The 18,066-nt window shown below is 39.7% G+C and overlaps 1 protein-coding gene and 1 pseudogene across 1 annotated transcript; both read left to right on the top strand.

Moving 5' to 3' along the window:
- The first annotated feature begins 1,088 nt into the window (after positions 1 to 1,088).
- On the top strand, positions 1,089 to 4,373 carry LOC148300382 (uncharacterized; annotated as a pseudogene).
- A 6-nt stretch (positions 4,374 to 4,379) lies between these two features.
- Positions 4,380 to 5,066, top strand: LOC148300381 (ATP-binding cassette sub-family C member 5-like). Its single transcript, XM_088274874.1, has one exon. It carries the CDS (start codon positions 4,380 to 4,382, stop codon positions 5,064 to 5,066), a length of 687 nt encoding a protein of 228 aa, XP_088131000.1.
- The last annotated feature ends 13,000 nt before the right edge of the window (positions 5,067 to 18,066 follow it).

Here is an 18,066-nt window from a genome sequence, read left to right as displayed (position 1 = left end):
TTAGCCTTATTCTTCAATTTAAGCCGCTCCCTGAATTTGCTTCTTCAATGTTTCCCTCATCCGATAGCCCTTCCGTAAATATTGGCTTGGCGTGCTGGAGTTTCGCGATTAGGTCTGCAGCAATCGCGCAGTTTGAGAGTATCCGCTCGACGATGCATTGTTTATGCTATGTGTAGCATTTGATCTGGCCATCGATAGGGTCTAGGTTCTGGACAGTTTAGAAATCGGGCGCATTGGAGTAAACACCTCTCGAGTCTCTTCATCATTATTAAATAATTCAGGCTCACTTTACTCGTGGCTTGGCTTGGAGTTCAAGTTAAGCTTTGGGGTTTTGTTTGCTTTTAGGAAATTAATGACTCTTAATGACTTCGAGTTTCTTTTGCCAGTCTGCAATGGGAATCTACTTGCTTTATGCATTTTTTGATCTGGAATGCTGCTTCTGTATGTCTTCGAGGTTTTGAATTCTCTATTGTTGAATCCATTCAGTCTTTTTTGAATGTACTCATCCGTTTTATCAATATTTATCACCAAGTTAGTCTGAGGAGCTGTAATAATTGTTCTCTGAAATATCTTCGTCTTCTGTTATTCCTCTCGCTTTGTATTGATTAGGACCAACTGCCTGACCTTCTCATAAACTGGTATGAGTTCTGGCTGTTCAGTCGATTCGTATTGATTTTAAAGTAAGGTTGCCATATGCTATACGTTCATGATTCCAATTGCGAAGTTTCTTGGACTATTAAATTATTAATAATTATATGTATTTACACTCCCAATTCATAATCATGCTTTATAATTGCAATTTATAGACAATAAAATCACTATTTGTATACACTTTAAATTATCTCATGCTGAAACCATTGCCTTTCTGAGAATTTTATTCACTCATAGATAGCATCTGCATTTATCCAAATTGCTTTTGCAAAGAAATGTCCCTCATGTTTAAAATATTGTAAATCAAACTAATTTAAATTCATTCTCCCATATAAAGCCACCATTTTGTAGCACACCATAAATAAAAATAAGATTTCTGATGGATTCAATTTTAAAAGGATATTATTATATTCATACCATAGTTTATTGATTCAGGACTGATGAACATTAAAAAAATAGCTCCTCAGGAGTTTGAGATTAATAAGCATCATGTCTTCCAAAGCTGCTTTGAAACTAACGCGAGTCTCTTTTCGAGGATGTTCTTTTTGTGGAGCCACTAATTGATTAAAATCGCCAACCAAAAGCATCTCGAAATGAATGATCTCTCTGACCTGAAGGAAATCTAAGAACCCGCGTATTCTGGGCCCCGTTTCAAAGATATCTTTTATTCATTTGCTTCGAACAACAAACAAAGATTCCTCAGCGCATTCAAGAAGTTCATTGGTTTCAACTTTGTCTTGGCAGGAATATTGGCGGTCATTGGAAACTTGCTTCAGTTTTCAGGCCCAATAGTGATTAATAAAATCCTGTAGTTCCTCAACTCGAAGGAGCCTGTGATCTGGGATGGCGTGCTGTACGTGACGATCCTCGTCCTGTGCTATCTCCTTCGTACGTTTATCATGCAACATTCTATGCACTTCGTGAACTTGAGCTGCATCCAGGTGATGAACTCAGCAAACAGCCTTATCTTCAATAAAATAATAAAGCTGTCCAGCGCCTCGAGGAAGTACTTGGAAACGGGCAAAATAATGAACAACATTAATGTGGATGTGATGTCATTCTACTATTTCATCATGATGAGCACTTTCTTGTTTAGTGCGCCTCTTATGATCCTTACGGCGATGATTATGCTGGCTATCGAAGTTGGTTGGATCGGCTTGGTTGCCCCTTTCTTTTTCTGTTTCGGAATGTTCTTCCAACAAAAAATGATGAAGAAGGGGTTTGAAATGAGAAAGGACCAGCTCTTTTGGTCCGATAAGAGATCGAAATGCGTGAATGAGTACTTCTCAGGGATCAGGATCATCAAGTATTATGGGTGGGAGCAGCTCGTTGCGGATAAGATCGAAACCATCCGTAAGTAAGAACTCAGCCTCAACTTTAAAGTGCTCATGATACGCACCTACGTCGAAGTCGTCATGAATATGCTGCCTATCTTCTCCTCAATTGTCATATTTGCAGTGTTTGTGGAAATGCAAGGCTAATAAAATTTGAGTTCAGCAAAAGTCTACACGGTCTTATCCATTTTCAACTTGATTGCGACTCCAATGCGGTTAGTTGTGATGACAATAGTCACCTATATGAACAGTAAGGCTTCTCTTGAGAGGATCGAGCACTTCTTAGGCTATGACGAAAAGAGTATGGATGGCATAAATGCTGATGACCAATAACTAAAAGCTGGAGAGATAAGAATAATGTAGTCAAAGTTTAACTGGGAAACATAAACGGCGAAGAAGCACTTTGAAAACGGTGTCGAAATCTTCAGCAAGAACGATAAGAAAAAAGGGAAGGAAACCAAAAAATAAGCCAAAATGTAAGAGGAGCCCAAGAAAAAGAAATCCAAGAAGAAAGGCAAGCGAAAAGTGGATGAAGATTCGACAAAGAAGAAGAAAAAAAAGAAGAAAATGAAGAAAGAGAAAAAATCATTGATTAATGAAGGGAGTTTGAGTTAGAGTCTTCTCAAGGAAGAATCGATGGTAAACAGCAATTAGGAGAAGTATGCTTTGATCGTGAACAAACTTATCATCGGCAAAGGATAATTTATAAGTGTAATTGGTAAGGTTGGCTCAGGGAAATCAACTCTATTGTCTGCTATTTTGGGGGAAATCGATAAATCTGAAGGCAAAGTTAATCGTCGAGGAACAATGGCATACATTCCACAAACCTCTTGGCTCCGAAGTGCAACGATCAGAGAGAACATCCTTTTCGAATAATAATACAATGAGGAGAGATATGAAAACATTCTCAAGATTTCATAATTGGGCCCTGATCTCTAAATATTGGCGGGAGGCGATATGACATAAATCGGATAGAAAGGAGTAAATTTATCAGGAGGCCAAAAACAGAGGATATCGATCGCTAGGGCCTTATACGCGGATGCAGACATCTATTTAATTGACGACTGTCTAAGTGCTTTGGATGCTTACGTTGCGAAGAACATATTCAACAATGCCATTAAAGAATATCTTCACTCGAAGGGCAAAACGATTGTGTTTGTGACAAATGCAATTGATTACACAATTGAGTCTGATCGTGTTTTGGTCATGCAAAATGGAAGAATCGCATAGTAAGGGAACCCACACTAATTATTGCAAATGGAGGCTTCACTTTATAGCCAATTGAAAGTGATGTATAAGAAAGTTGAGTAAGAGCCAGAATAAATCAAGCTCAAGGAGCAGTAGGCATAAAAAGCTAAATCCGCGAAAAAAGACATTTTGGAACTTTAGTTAGATGGAGAGTTAGAAGGAGAAGCAGTCGAAAAGAAATAGAAGAAAAAAGAAGATAAGTAAATTCAAGGGCTTGTTAAGGTGGAAGAGAGATTAAAGGGGTCTGTCCCTTATGCGGTCTATTTGCGATTTTTTACTGGTCCTGGAACGGCTACATCGGTGATGATGTTCTTTTTCATTCTTTTGGCCCAAGGCGCGAGAGTCGCAAGTGACTGGTGGCTTGGCTAATGGAGTAATGGAGCATTTCACTTGCCGTAAAAGAGTTACATCTGGATCTATTCGATAATTTCATTAGTCGTAGGTGCGCTTATTTACATCAAAGGAATATTTTTCGCCAAGTTCATAATCAAAACATCAAGAGTTATTCAAAGATAACTGATTAGTGCTTTACTGAAGTCTCCACTAAGTTGGTTCGATGTTACCCCGACAGGCCGAATCTTGGCCCGGTCCACCAAAGACCAAGACGATCTCGACAATAGCTTGGCATTCAACGTTCAATACGCTGCTCAAAACCTATTCGTTCTGATATCCTCAATTATTCTGATCAGTATAGCCACTCCTCTCTACTTGATTGTGGCTTTGTTCAGTGGATTCGTTTACTATAAGCTCGTAGGAATGTATATGAACTCCTCGCGGGAGCTGAAGAGGCTCGAGGCCAACACAAGAGCCCCTCTAATCACACACTTCCAGGAAACCATCAATGGGATGTATGTGATCCGTGCATTCGGCAAATAAGGCAGCTTCCTCGAGAAGTACTACGTCAGGCAAAAATACTACATTGTGGCAGTTGTGAACCAAAACATTTCAACAAGGTGGATAAACTTACTGACTGATTTATTTTCATTGCTCACAATCGCAGCAGCTGGATATTTCGGAGTCATTTCAGTGGCTGTTAATGTAGGCTCATCTAGTTCGAGTCTGATCGGGTTGTCTTTAGTCTGGTCACTTCAAATCAGCTCCATTATGTCCTTTACGCTGAGGATTCTGGCCGACACCTAGAGCAATATGAACGCAGTGGTGAGGCTATATGATTATATTGATAATAACCCGAAAGAGAAAAGCTTCGATGAGCCAAAGCCTGTTGACAAGGACTGGCCGCACAAGGGTGTGTACGAAGTCGAAAACATCAGTTACAAGTATCGGCCTGAGCTACCTTTAGTGATTAAAAAAATATCCTTCGATATCAAAGAAAATGCCAAAATCGGAATAGTTGGGCGCACAGGCAGCGGAAAGTCGACCATGACCCTCGGTCTTCTCAGGATACTCGAACTCGCACAAAACGAAGACGGCTCAAGAGGAAAAATAATCTTGGATGACGAAAATGTCGAGGAAATCGGCCTGCATTTACTCAGGCACGAGATCACGATCATCCCACAAGACCCGACCTTGTTTACAGGAACCATTAAGGATAACATTGACCCCTTCAATAAGTATACCGATGAAAAAATAGCGGACTCGCTGCGTAAGGTCGGTCTTTGGGATGTCATCCCAGATAACTTAGAAGAAACTTCGATCCTCAAAAGGAAGACTCTGAGTAAAGTAGATGAAGCTGGAGGAAACTACTCTCTCGGCGAAAGACAGCTCCTATGCATGGCACGAGCACTAATCGTACACAATTTTTATAACAATTTAGAAAAACCCCAAAATTTTGCTGATGGACGAGGCAACCGCCAGCATCGACGAAAAGACTGACGAAGCTATTCAATTGATGATCAGAAAAGAGTTCAACTAAGTAAGTTTATCTTTAAAATGCAGACCACTGTCATTACAATCGCTCACCGTTTGAACACAATCATATTCTACGATAAGATTCTAGTACTCGATAACGGATAAGTCAAGTAGTACGATACCCCCTTAAAACTGGTGAAAGACCCAAATAGTTTCTTGGGAAAGCTCATCCGCAAAGTGAGCAAAGAGTTCATGGAGAAAATAATAGCTTTGGCGGAAGCAGGCGAGTTATAAAAAAGCAACACCAAGTGATGATTTATAGGATGAATTAAATAAATATGAATCATAAAGGTTTTCATTACTTTAATTACTCTTTATTAATCTTCTTTGAACTTAGTAGTTGCTTTTAGTATTGAAATAAATTGTTTAAGCTAACAATACAGCTCTAAGCAGTCGCATTATAGTTCTCAAGTCCGGTAAATGCGCCGAATATCGCAAAATATATCACAGTCTCGGTTTTTCGTTAGACTCCTTGCGATTTTAATAAAATAATTATCTGATGAGTTAAAATAATAGTGAGATTACTCCTTGGTCATTTTATAAGCCTCATAGCAATTCAATCGGAGGCCCATCATCTCCTACTTAGATAGGTTTGATAAAATAAAGCGGACAAGCCATGTGCATTAAACAAGATTTTAAGAATTTTAGCCCCCAAAGTGCAAAAAGAGCTTCGCTGCATTATTTCTTACAGAAAAGAAACAGGAATAAAAATGCTGGCAAGTCTTCAAAAGAAGGCGAAGCTCTGGTAAGTTAAAATTATTTAAACTAAATAAAGCAAGAGCTCATTGAGCTCAGTCAAAAGCAAGTACTGCTTCTCGCAATTAAAAAATAGCTATCCTCATCCCTAATTAAATAAAGAGATAGCATGCACCTCCGTAAAAAATACGAGTGTTTATTTCCGATCCTCAAACCCAAGTAGTCCTTCACGAATATTAAGAGTAAATTGAAACTTGATTTCAAAAGTCTAAGGTCCCAGATCTTGGCGGACATTGATTTATGACAACTTAATTTCAAGAGACATCCTACAGCTTAGTTTCCGGCTGAATATAATATGTCTGATTTTATTTTTTATTTTATTGAAGATTGAACGAGATGCTCGTTAAATTTACAGAATGCAGCATTCATTTTGAGCCCTAATAAGTGATTTTGGACGAAATAAATATGAATCAAAAAATGTTTTCGTTTCTTTTAATTACTTTTTATGAATCTTCTTTGAACTTAGTCGTTGCTTTTGTTATTGAGTTAAAACTGAAATACAGCTCTAAGCAGTCGCATCATAGCTATTGAGTCCGATAAATACACCGATATCGTCAAATATATAGCAGTCTCGATTGTTAAAAATCATGTTTGGGAGGGCAACTGAACAAAAAAGTATCTTTAATGAAAAGGGAGACAAACGATAGCGATGAAAAAATTGAAAAATTTGGTGGGGCATCGAATTACAATAGTGTTGGGGGGATCGAAGTGGGGGAAGGGATATGAATATGAAGGCAGTTTCAATAATGAACAGTTGAATGGGTAAGGAAATTAAGATATCAGAAATGAAGAGGGAGCAGAGACAAGAAAACAAAATAAGATTAATTATATGTGAGCGCATTGTGCTAATTTCAGATAAATTGAGTATTCACCATATATACCGAATTGCTTGAAAATCATTCGTCTTGATCCAATATCTAATTGCACAGTAGGGCTATGCTAGAAAGTAATGGTTGTTTTCATCTTTTATTTACTGTGGGTAGCGATAGTTCGGTTATTGTTAGGTTGGGTCATTTAGAGATTTCAATGGTCGAAATGGTGTCAGCATTCGCGCTATGGCCTGCGAAACCATTCCTAGTTTCCCGCTGCAAGTCCACTCTGACTGTTTATAGAAATAAACTGCTTCATCTAAGTATCGAGTATGGCTCTTGCCCGCTAATTCAACCACGGCATACATAATAAAGCGATCTCCAGCGCGTTGATAATATCTGCCTGGGGTGGTGAAAAAGTAAGAAGGGGGGATTTTCATGTAGAGATCTCTTCTGTAGGTCTTCAAGTGCGACGTCATCCATAGGCCCGACACTCGGTAGGAATTGCTGGAGTATATTTCATAGGGGATGACTCCATTGAAGAATATTCCGAAGTCATCATACAGGCAGTTGGTGTAGACGACTGGTAGTACGCGTTGAGGACGTTGAGCACTTGGCGCCCCAGCAGAAAGTCGTCACCGTCGAGCTCCACGATTATGGAACCCGGCTTGCAGTAGTTTCGGATGGCAATGTCGTGGTTGCCCATAATCTCCGTCGAGTCCAAGTTTTCGATAACCTTCATCCTCCGCGCCAATCGGCTGTAAGTCTCAGTCTTCATCAGTTCCGTCAGCCTATTTATCGAATCGTCAGTCGAGCGATCGTCGATCAGAATCACTTCAAAATTTGTGTAATTATGGTTTTCCAAGTTTTCGAGGAGTCGCTGCCAATGAGAAGGCCGGAAGAAATTATGATAAGGTGAAACGACACAGAACGCCTCTTACTTTCGGGGCCGATCCAGGTTATACTTTTTGTTGTAGCGATGATATTCCGCTCGGTAAGCCAAACCTTCATCCTTCACTTCCCAAAGAGCCTTGAAAAACTATCGCTGGCCCATTCCTTAGAGAAACCTTTAGATTTCCGGGATATTCATCTGCCCAATGTCCCTGAACGCCCGTTCTTCGTACTTGGAATCGAATGTAATGAGGCGGGGCGGCCGGTAGCCGATCTCAACTTAGTCTCCATTCTCCGTCAGAACCCTGTTATTTTCCAACGGGAAGCATCTCAGAATCGCAAAGGCAGCAGCCAACCAACAAATCGAAAATAAGAAAAACTTATTTCTGTCTTATTAATTAGCGATTTATCTTTAAACCATACAGAATTTGAATTTCTCTTTGTCTTAGTTAACGCTTAATTACGCTTCTATTTTCTACTCAAATTAAAGATCCATTTGCTTTTATATTCTTTATAATTAATGATTTTTAATTGCCATTAATATTAGTAATAATAATGCAAAATACATAATCACTTCACCAAGATTCTAAAACTCACAGAATAACAGATTTGCTTGCCAAAAGACCTTTTACTTTCAACAGTTAGATCATCTATGGAGGCTGGAGGCCCTTATAATTCTTAAAGTTGTCCTGTCAAATTTAACTGCAAAAATACTTTGATTATAATATATATAAGGTTTTACCCACCCATCAGGAATTTTACTATAATTTCAAAAAATATCATAAGGCTTAGTTTCCGGCTGAATATAATATGTCTGATTTCATTTTTTTATTTTATTGAAGATTGAACGAAATGTTCGCCAAATTTACATAATGCAGCATTCATTCTGAACCCTAATAAATAATTGTGGGCGAAGTGAACGGAATGTCGTTGGTTTGTCGGTCCTGCTTTTTGAGTTCGCGGAAGTGCTCAATCCATATTGTGATGAACGAGCAAGCAAAGAATTTATTCATTGAGTGGACCCAAGTGCTTCTCGACCACTATAACTCAATTCAGTTGTCGTTTCTCACTTGCAACCCTTTAGAGGTATTCATCCTCCCCGAAAGTATCAGCAGAATAATCGAACCTCACTAACTTATTAGGATTCTCCAGGAAATTATCGGTCACTTGTAAAATGTGAATCGTGGCAATCTCTAATATGTCGCCAGAAATTAAAATGTCGCATAATTGCTTAATTTTGAGTTCATGAATGATCTCATGAATGTTTACTACTAACCTGTCACAGGCAACATAAGTGCTCTGATCTGCATGTTTAGGGAGGAACTCGTGAGAAGGAATATCAAGTTCAGTAATGACAATGATGTCATCTTCTGTGGGTAACTGATTCACTCATTAGAGAGTGCCAAATATATCATCAAGTAAAAATATCATCATCAAATAATCATAGCAGAGGGGCCTTAAGCCGAACAGATATTCGCAACCCCCATAAAGGATACAGCCTTCTCGCCATAAAAATAGACACTGTCGACCGAAAAAGGGAGTGCCACAAGCAATAAGTCTTCGATTACATCAGTCTACAATTCGAGCAACAAGGTCATAAATAACACCAACAACAACAATAGAGTAATTACAGCTTTCTCTTAGAGCAAATAACAGTAGAATACTTACTTTACCTATGAAGCGACTTCAAAAGACTCGCAAATCTGTGAAGCTGTAGAGTAGTAATAAGAACGATAAATGCTGTCATCTCTCTCTACTACTGCCACGCACTTATTCAATAAAAGAAACAGCGAATTGCTGGCTGCAAACACTTTGAATAGCAAACTTCAGTTTGAACTATAAGCTAAAAGTGCAATAATCAATGTACTAACTGAAGCAAATAAATAAATGTAGGATGCCAAAAGCCAGCTCCTCCAGAAAATTCAACAAATCGAACAGAACTCATCCGAAGCGGTAAAGCAGCTTCAGAAAGATCTACAGGAAAAGGAGATTCTCATCATCAGGCTCGCTGAAGAAAAGGAAAACTACCAAAAATAGGCGGAGTATTTACGGGATAGCTTCGAAGAAATTGTAGGGATCAAGAAGCACATGTAATTCAAGATCAACAAAAGAGATAAATGTTATCAGTAGCTGAGTTCGAAGATTGTTTATATCGAAAGCTAGGTCAAGAGTATTGAGATGCAAATGTTGGGCATGGAAGGGGATGTAAAAAATATGGGAGCGGAGATATCACAAGGCACAGACACAAAGAAGTTATAGCCTGGGGAGAGCAACAGGGACATTAATTAGGAACTATTAGAACAAATAATCGAGTATGAGGCAATTCTCTTGAAGGATAAGAATCGCTTGTCGAGAGCTTTGGACATCTGCACCAACATTGTTGGCAAACTGAATAATACGGGCCAGAGTGCTTTTCAGGAATAGCTGTAAATGCTGGATAAAATCAGAAGATAAGCACTGAACTGAGGATGATTTATATGCAAACATTTGTACATCAGTAAGTGTGGACAGCAGCAACGAGTGATAGACACATTGATATTGATGCTGTATAATTTGAATATAGCAGATAAATATATTGAATAATATTTATTCAGGAAGGAGATGGATGGCAGTCACTCGAGAATGGAAGGACACAAGAGCACAATCGATCCCTACTACGTGCAAGGAGATGTGTTCCAAAGAGACTCACGCTACTACGATCAGATGATCGATACGCGGAGGAACAGAAGTGGCAACAAATTGGGGTATGGGGATCGCGATCGGAGCAGGTCAAGAAGCAGATACGATAATAGCCGAGTAGCTGGGAACATCGCAGAGAGAGTCACTTACCATGAGGACGAATAGACCCGAAGGCTCAGATAGTAGCATGAACAGCTAACAGCTCAACTCCAAAGACTGAGCTACGGTGGCGAATTCGGAACAGGTGACCAAGTAGTGAAGAAACAGTATTACACTGCCTCCCATGAGTAAAACTAAACCATCAGGAACCAGTAACTGAAAATGAGGCAGCTGCAGGAAGTGATAATGCTAAACAATTAACGGCTTGTGAAGTATCAGAGAGCAGTGCATTAGTTGGAAGTGCGCATCAATAACATTCAGTCGATTGATAAGTAAATATATAGGCAGCTCAAGGGGGCCAGCATGAGGGACAAGGAACTGCTCGATCGAGCCAATGCTGCACTCTGTCGAGGCGAGCCAAGGGACGAAGTTGTGCGAATATTGTAGCAGATTATCCTCACCTGATTTGTGGCGAAACATCTTATTATCACAAAGTAGAACATAGAGCATAGTATTACGAGATTAATATCGATAATGTTCATATTCTCATTGATTCGCAGGTCATTCTCCGCACCAATTTACCAGCATTATATAATCTGCACTAAGTTATTCAGTTAGTCAGTAATAATACACATTCGCATGGAATGTGTCAGTTACTCGTATCAATGCATTCAGTTATAGTAAACTCACATTCATACATAATTCGTAATACAAAGCATACTCAGTTTCTCAACAGAACATGCAAGAGCACTCATACTCGCAATCGCTCCTGAAAAGAATCCGCACCGACCATAGTTTCCATCACATCAAAACTCCCTCATCGAAGCAATCTCATACTATCGCCCGTAGTCACCACCAGATCATGGGTCGCTTGAATGCGAACAAGAAGAAGATAAAGTAATGTGCATTGAAGATCCACTTGAATTAGCAGAATGATTATGTGCTCAGCTGCAGCAACCACCCCCATAAAAAAGCCTCATTTGAAGAATTGCAGAGATTGGATAGCGCCTTCTGTCATGAATGCGCGATTATTTTGGTGAAGCAAGGCCGGCAACTGGCCAAACTGACTGAGCAGAATTTGAAAATAAGGGCCCTTTATTAATAGGAAAGCGAGCACATCAAACAATATGAAGCAAAGGCGCACTTGATTCTCGATAGGTATTTTAGCGATAAACAGGAACAGCTTGCTTCGGTCTATGTTTAAGCCAAGCGCAAATCCTCGAAGAATATGGCAACTATGGATCTGCAGTTTTTCTATGTTTGCCCCGACTTGAATAATTAGTTATAAGCCAAGATTAAGGATATGTTTGGGGGACTCAAAACCAAGAGCATTTAGTTTGTCAGCATGACCAACAATGAAAGCAATCATAGTTATGATAACAACACTAATAGTAATAGCAATAGCAATAACAATAATCACAATAATAACAATAACAGTCATCACAATAACAATAACAATAACAATAACAATAATGGCAAAACTATCGACCATAAAGATATCCCAATTTCTCCACTTTCTCAAAAGAAAGCTAACTTCCTCGCAGCTCATGCTCGACCCTTAAAATAAACTCATAGTCAGAGGTCAGTAAAGTGCGCAACAAACAAATAAAACCATAACATCCAAAATACCCCGGAATTAGAAGACAATGCGAAGATAGTGATTGCTTTCTCATCATTTCAGACTCAAAGATAGCGTACAAAGAAACCTGAGTAATAAAACTCCGTGGATATCAGCCCTGCATCGGTAGGCAAGTGGAATAAAAAGAAGAATAGAACAGACAGCTCGCTTGTATGAGAGTTTCGAAGAAAGCAGGCAACAAACAACAACAACAATGATCGATGCAATAATATATATTTATTTACCTATAAATCGTATGCTTCGGATGTCTTGCTTCGAAAACAAACATCATTAGATGATAATATGATAGTATTTGGGTATAATGCTAGTAGGCTGGCTATACTTAATAATTATAAAATGAGGAGAGCGTATTAGCATCATCATAATTTTATTGTTGGGCGATTGCATAATGGGCAATACAGCCAGTGCCAAATAGTAACAATTAAAGATAAAAATATTCTCAGTCGAATCGCAATCCCAATAGTTATTTGATTTCCAGTCCGCAGAAAAATAACAAGATATAGTCGCCGATCTCAAATTCCCATCCAGCATTGCGTATCGTGGCGACACTGGTTAAATTGCCTATAGGGTGGGCGATGCGGACACTAACTCATAGCAGCCACTGTACCACATCCGGCTCACCGATTACAGGTCCATTTGTTTCCAGGAGATGTTTGACAGGTCTGTGCATGAAGATCTTTTCATGTGGAAAGTGCTCAAAGACGGGGAGTAGTATATGTTGGAGATCAGTGACATCATCAAAATCGGAAAAATCAAAATATAATTCAAGCGAATTGTCTTAGCCTCTGAGTCGGAAGTGCCCAAGTAGATGACGGCCACAAAGCTCGACAGGGACGAGGAGACATAAAAGATGGAGCTTACTGTCGAGTACGCCAAGAAAAACGAAGAGTGCCAGTGCCGGTTCTGCTTCGAGTCTGTCGAGACTCAGGCCAATCCCCTGCTGTCTGTCTGCAAATGCTCTGGCTCGGTTAAGTACATCCACTACCAGTGTTTGAAGGACTGGGTCTCCAACAATGTGAAGTATGAAAAGTCGGAAAACTGTGTTGCCTACTCCTATCATGAGACCAAGTGCGAACTGTGCAAGCACCCCATTTCCAACTCTCTCACGCACGACGACCAAAGCTATACCCTATTTCAGTTTGAGAAGGTCGAACCTCCATATGCTGTTTTTTAGTATAAGCAGCTTTAATAAGAATCCAAAAAAACCAGAATATTTGTGTACATGATATCGCTGAATGAGAGAGGATAAATTACAGTTGGCAGAAACAACAACTCAAAGGTTGTTCTTAAGGATATAAGCATCAGTCGGAGCCATTGCTCGTTTTACTATCGCTACGGTCGGCTCTTTATTCAGGACAAGAAATCGAAGTTCGGGACTCTTATCTGCCCACAAAAGGGGTTTGAATTCGATTCGGTCAATGGCTTAGAATTGCAGTTTCAGGCCAAACTAATAAGAATATAAAAATAGAATACACTAAATGGATGTTGTTGTGCAAACAATAATATGTACCATATTGAAATCAATCAGAAAAAATAATCGACAAAGAAGGAGATAGAGTAACGGAAATTAGAGCCATGAGCTTTATTTTGTGGGAGTTGTACAAAAATGATCATAACTGAATATTATAATGCACAATTAATTCACAATTAATGCACAATTAATTCACAATTAATTCATCGTTAGCCCTTTATTATATTTATCTTAAGAATTAATTGTTCGATTTATGGGACCCAAAGCTTCACAGCCGGATAGGAAAGGGAAGTTGGATGAAACACCGAACATTCATCATCCTCGCTTTGTCAACCCCAAGTTTCTTAAGGGCAAGTAGGGTGAAAATCTAATCGAAATCAACCTCCCTGTCGCAAACCAAGCCGAATACAATTAATGGGTCGAGTCCCTGAAGAAAACCCCCAAGGATAAAGAGCCATACTTGCTCCCTAATTCGCACTCCTTCAAAAAGTAGGGCTTATGCGGGTCCAGTGGAGTCGCAACCGTACATCTATTTATACGTAGATCCAATACGACGGATTCCCATTCCTACTCGCAGACTAAATACAAAATAGGCAATCCTTACAGAACAAGTTTTTCGATTAGCCTGAACTGTGGTATCTCGTTTACACTTTGCTCACTGCGGGACATTTGTTTCATGAGGATGGCCGCAAAATTGGGGACGTGCGACCTCAGAATGTGTTCATCAACGAGGATGGGCAGGTAAAAGTGGCCACGCAAGCCACATGGCCGTCAGAGGCGACAAACTACCACAAAACATTCTACGAAAAAGAAACAACTTATCTAGGTACATCATGCATTATCTTAGCTCCCGAATAATTAAAGGACATCCTGTTCGCGAAACTAGAACCCTCTTCCGACGCCAGACTCAGTTAGTCCTTTTCGATCGGACTTACTTGTCTTGATGCAGGTACTCTTGGCAATTCGAACTAATTATACTTAAAAGCAAATAAGTTTGATTATGAGCAACTTTAGCATAAACTCCAGGATCTCACTCATATTTAGTACAGCAGCTTGCTCAATGCTGTAATTCGGAACCTATGCGAAGTAGATCCGTCACAAAGGAGTACATCATCGTAGCTCTTTCGATGGCTAAATCCCTACGAATAGTTCATAATAAACTTAGAGAGGTTTGAAGTCAACTCTTTGCCTCCCAAACTAGAAAACTCGAGATCGAATTTATCACCCAATCGGACCAACACCCAAATAGTCTCTGCTCAGCATAGTTACCCTAGACACTAAACATCGAGTCCCTAGCAGCAGCCTTGGCAGCAGGAAACAAAAAATGGGTTCACAGAGCAGCCTTATATCCCGAGAAATAATCAAGAATACAAGACAAACACAGTCGAAGTGAACCCGGCATATAGAGTTCAATCACAGCAGTATCCACTAAATTATCTGCCTCCAACTCAGGGCTATCTGCCCCAGGTTCAAACTCAGTCCCAAAAATATACACCCCACCCGCTTCCAGGATCTCAACCACTCTCTTATCAGCAGACGCAACCACCCACTTATCAGCAGTCCCCAGCACAACAGCCAACATATATACAACAACAACAACAACTGCCGCAACCACAAAAGCAGCAGACAACATACTTGCCTGCTCAGCAGCAGTTCGGATACTTGTCTGCTCAACAGTCTGTTCAGCAGCCTCTGTCACTACAGCCTGTTCAACAGGGATACTTGCCTCCACATCAGATAGCATTTATGCCTCCTCAGCCAGGATACTTGAGTTCACAACAGCAGATCATTACTAGAACTTATGGAACTACTCAGCCCAATGGGCCAGTCACACAGCAACCTTACATTTCTAGCACGTACACCACCACCGAGAATCCAGCCATTGCCTAGCCCCATCAACAAGTGCCAATAGGATCCAACAAGAATATTCAAGGAGAATCGCCTAATGCTGAGAACCGATCGAACATGTAAATCGCCCTGTAGAGAATAGACCAGCAGTTGCAGTAATCTAGAAAGCAGTTTCCATCATGATTTTCATAGCAAATACCGCTTTATACCCTAGCATTACAGTTGTCTAATCTGTGATCTAAGGATTATTATTTCCAGATGAATTGTCTGAGTATGGCACTCTAGTTTTTAAAACGACTCTAGGTATTTAATCTTGGTATTTAATGTTTGATTTGTAGCATTGGGGTATTGGAATATTCAAATATCACATGTTTACATAATCGAATGTTTGTATATTCACATATCACATACTGATATATCACATACTGACATATTGATTATGCTATATTTAAATATTAAAACTCAAAATGAATGTTAGTGAATATTGCCATATTTGCAAGCAATTGGGGTTGGGGTTGGGGTTGGGGTTGGGGTTGGGGTTGGGGTTGGGGTTGGGGTTGGGGGGTTGGGGTTGGGTTGGGGTTGGGTTGGGAAAACTCAGTCCAGAAGTACGCATCTTCACAGATAGATTTACATTTGCGAAATTTGTCAAGAAGAAACGCATCTAGATGTGTCCTCAGTTGCATAGTTGAACATAATGGCCAAGAGCTACATCAGAATGCCGACCTCCATCCGGCAAAGCCAAAATAACAAATCCAGAAGCAAAGCAATCATAACTCCAAAGAGCCCCCAATACATGGGCCAAACATACGATAAAAAAAGATAGTAGCATTCCCCAGCGAAAAAAATAACATATTTCTGCAAAGAACATGCCGAGTAGTAGATTTCTTATTACTGCTTCACATGTCAGGAGACTATCTGTCCGTAATGCGCAATTCACGGTAAGCACAAAGATCACTAGATGAAACTGATCAAGAAGGCCATTGCTGAGGTGAAAGGAGAATACCTCGAAGTGATGAATAAAATAAGTGTATCCCAAAATAGCATGTCACTAGACAAGTAGCACTTCTTGAAGAACATCCAATAGTCGAACGAAAGGCATAATCGCGAGAAATCTCTAATTTCGAAAGAATTTGAGGCATTGCGCAATCAGCTCATCGCGAAGTAAAAGTAGATAATCAAGGCTTTATAATAAAAGAAAAAGCAGAATGTGGAAGTATTGTCGGGGTTTCTGGAGAAGATCAATTCGCATTATGACGATATTTCAAAAGTCCAAAAGTCACTTGAGCTGGTCCTCCGAAAAGACGAGGTCCTCATCTTCCAAGACTATAGCAAAATCGGCACTTTCACTGAGAAAGTGGAACTCATCCGCAAGCAAGTCGCCAGTATATCCGGCGAGATGAATGCAATCAACCACGAGAGCTTCCACCAATAGTTCTTGACCCTCAAAGAGGCCATCAATAAGTTTAAAGCAGCCTTCAAAGCAGAGCCAATATCGTCAGCAAACTCTCAGTACGGCAGCAAACAGTCTCAAGCCAGTCAGCTTCCAATCAAGTGATATTTAAACATACATAATATCAAGCAAATTATTTAATCTCATCGATATTTACCGCCTTATACCTGGCTTCGAAATAATTGTTTCGCATGAAAAAAGGGTTATCCCGCACTCGGATATCAAAATCTGATACTTACGATCGAGTAACTCAATGCTTACAACATAGATTCTCCAAAAAAAGTACTGCTGCATATGTCTGGAGAGCAAAAACCCAAGCAAGCTTCTGCTATGCGATGGCTGCGATGATGGATACCATATTCACTGCCTCAATTGGAAACAGCAGCCAGTATCCTAGAAGAAGCTGTAGGACCCTGATGAGAAATGGCTATGCAAATTCTGCGATCTCAAATATATAAATTATGAACAATAAAAGTAATCGATCAAATTAGAACATTAGCAAAGGAGGAAGCAATGTGCATTTTGCCTGGAGTCAATTGCATAGAACTCAATATAAAACTATGTTCAGTGTGCGCACCTTGCTATTACTCCTCAGAATATGAGTGAAGAAGGGTATTTACAGACTGCTGAAACGATTTACCGATGCTGCCGTAAATGCAAAAAATATTTTCATCGTCAATGCTTTAGTGGCAGGTTTAATGGAATTTGCTGCCAAAAATGCGAAGAATAAATCAGAAAATCCTCTCCGAAGAACCATTTAGAATTCCTCAAATATTTGGAAAGGGACTTGAAAAGATCAAAATAATTAAAATACTTCCAACTGTATTAAGTACCACTCGATTTCTCAAATTAGCACAAAATTAAGAGAGCTAACTATTACGGATTTAAGATACCGTAAATGTTGAAATGTTGGCAGCTGATTGTTCGCTTTGAGCTGAGTCTCTACTATGCGCTTCAGGTCAGCGAACAATACTACTGCGATAATCAGCTTTATGCATCCCCCAAAGTGGCTGTCTTAAACAATTCATTGTTGCAGGTGCCAACCACAGCAGAAAATCTGCACAAAAAGGACTAATAAACATTCAGAAAATTCGCATAGCAGCTCCGGCCGTGCCCTCTTGAAATCAAAGAGGATGAGACTCTCGGTTTCTATATCGTGTCGACCCAATTCATTGAGAAGAACACTATACTAACAGAGTATGTTGGGGAAGTCAGAGTGAAAAGAGACTACTATGAGTATATCTAAAATGATAGCGTGATGACGCTGCTGACAACCTATTAAGCCAAAACAGGCCTCGATATAGTCCCAACTAAATTTG

The sequence above is a fragment of the Brachycentrus maculatus genome, unplaced genomic scaffold (assembly GCF_059751285.1).
Source record: "Brachycentrus maculatus isolate JH-2025_06_01 unplaced genomic scaffold, ASM5975128v1 h1tg000730l, whole genome shotgun sequence".
Taxonomy (NCBI): Eukaryota; Metazoa; Arthropoda; class Insecta; order Trichoptera; family Brachycentridae; genus Brachycentrus; species Brachycentrus maculatus.
The sequence above is the reverse complement of the archived record's forward strand: the minus strand, read 5'-3'. Positions and strand labels throughout refer to the sequence as shown.

Excerpts from the sequence above, each read along its gene's own strand:
- LOC148300381 (XM_088274874.1), top strand. The coding sequence starts at position 4,380 with ATGAACGCAGTGGTGAGGCTATATGATTATATTGATAATAACCCGAAA.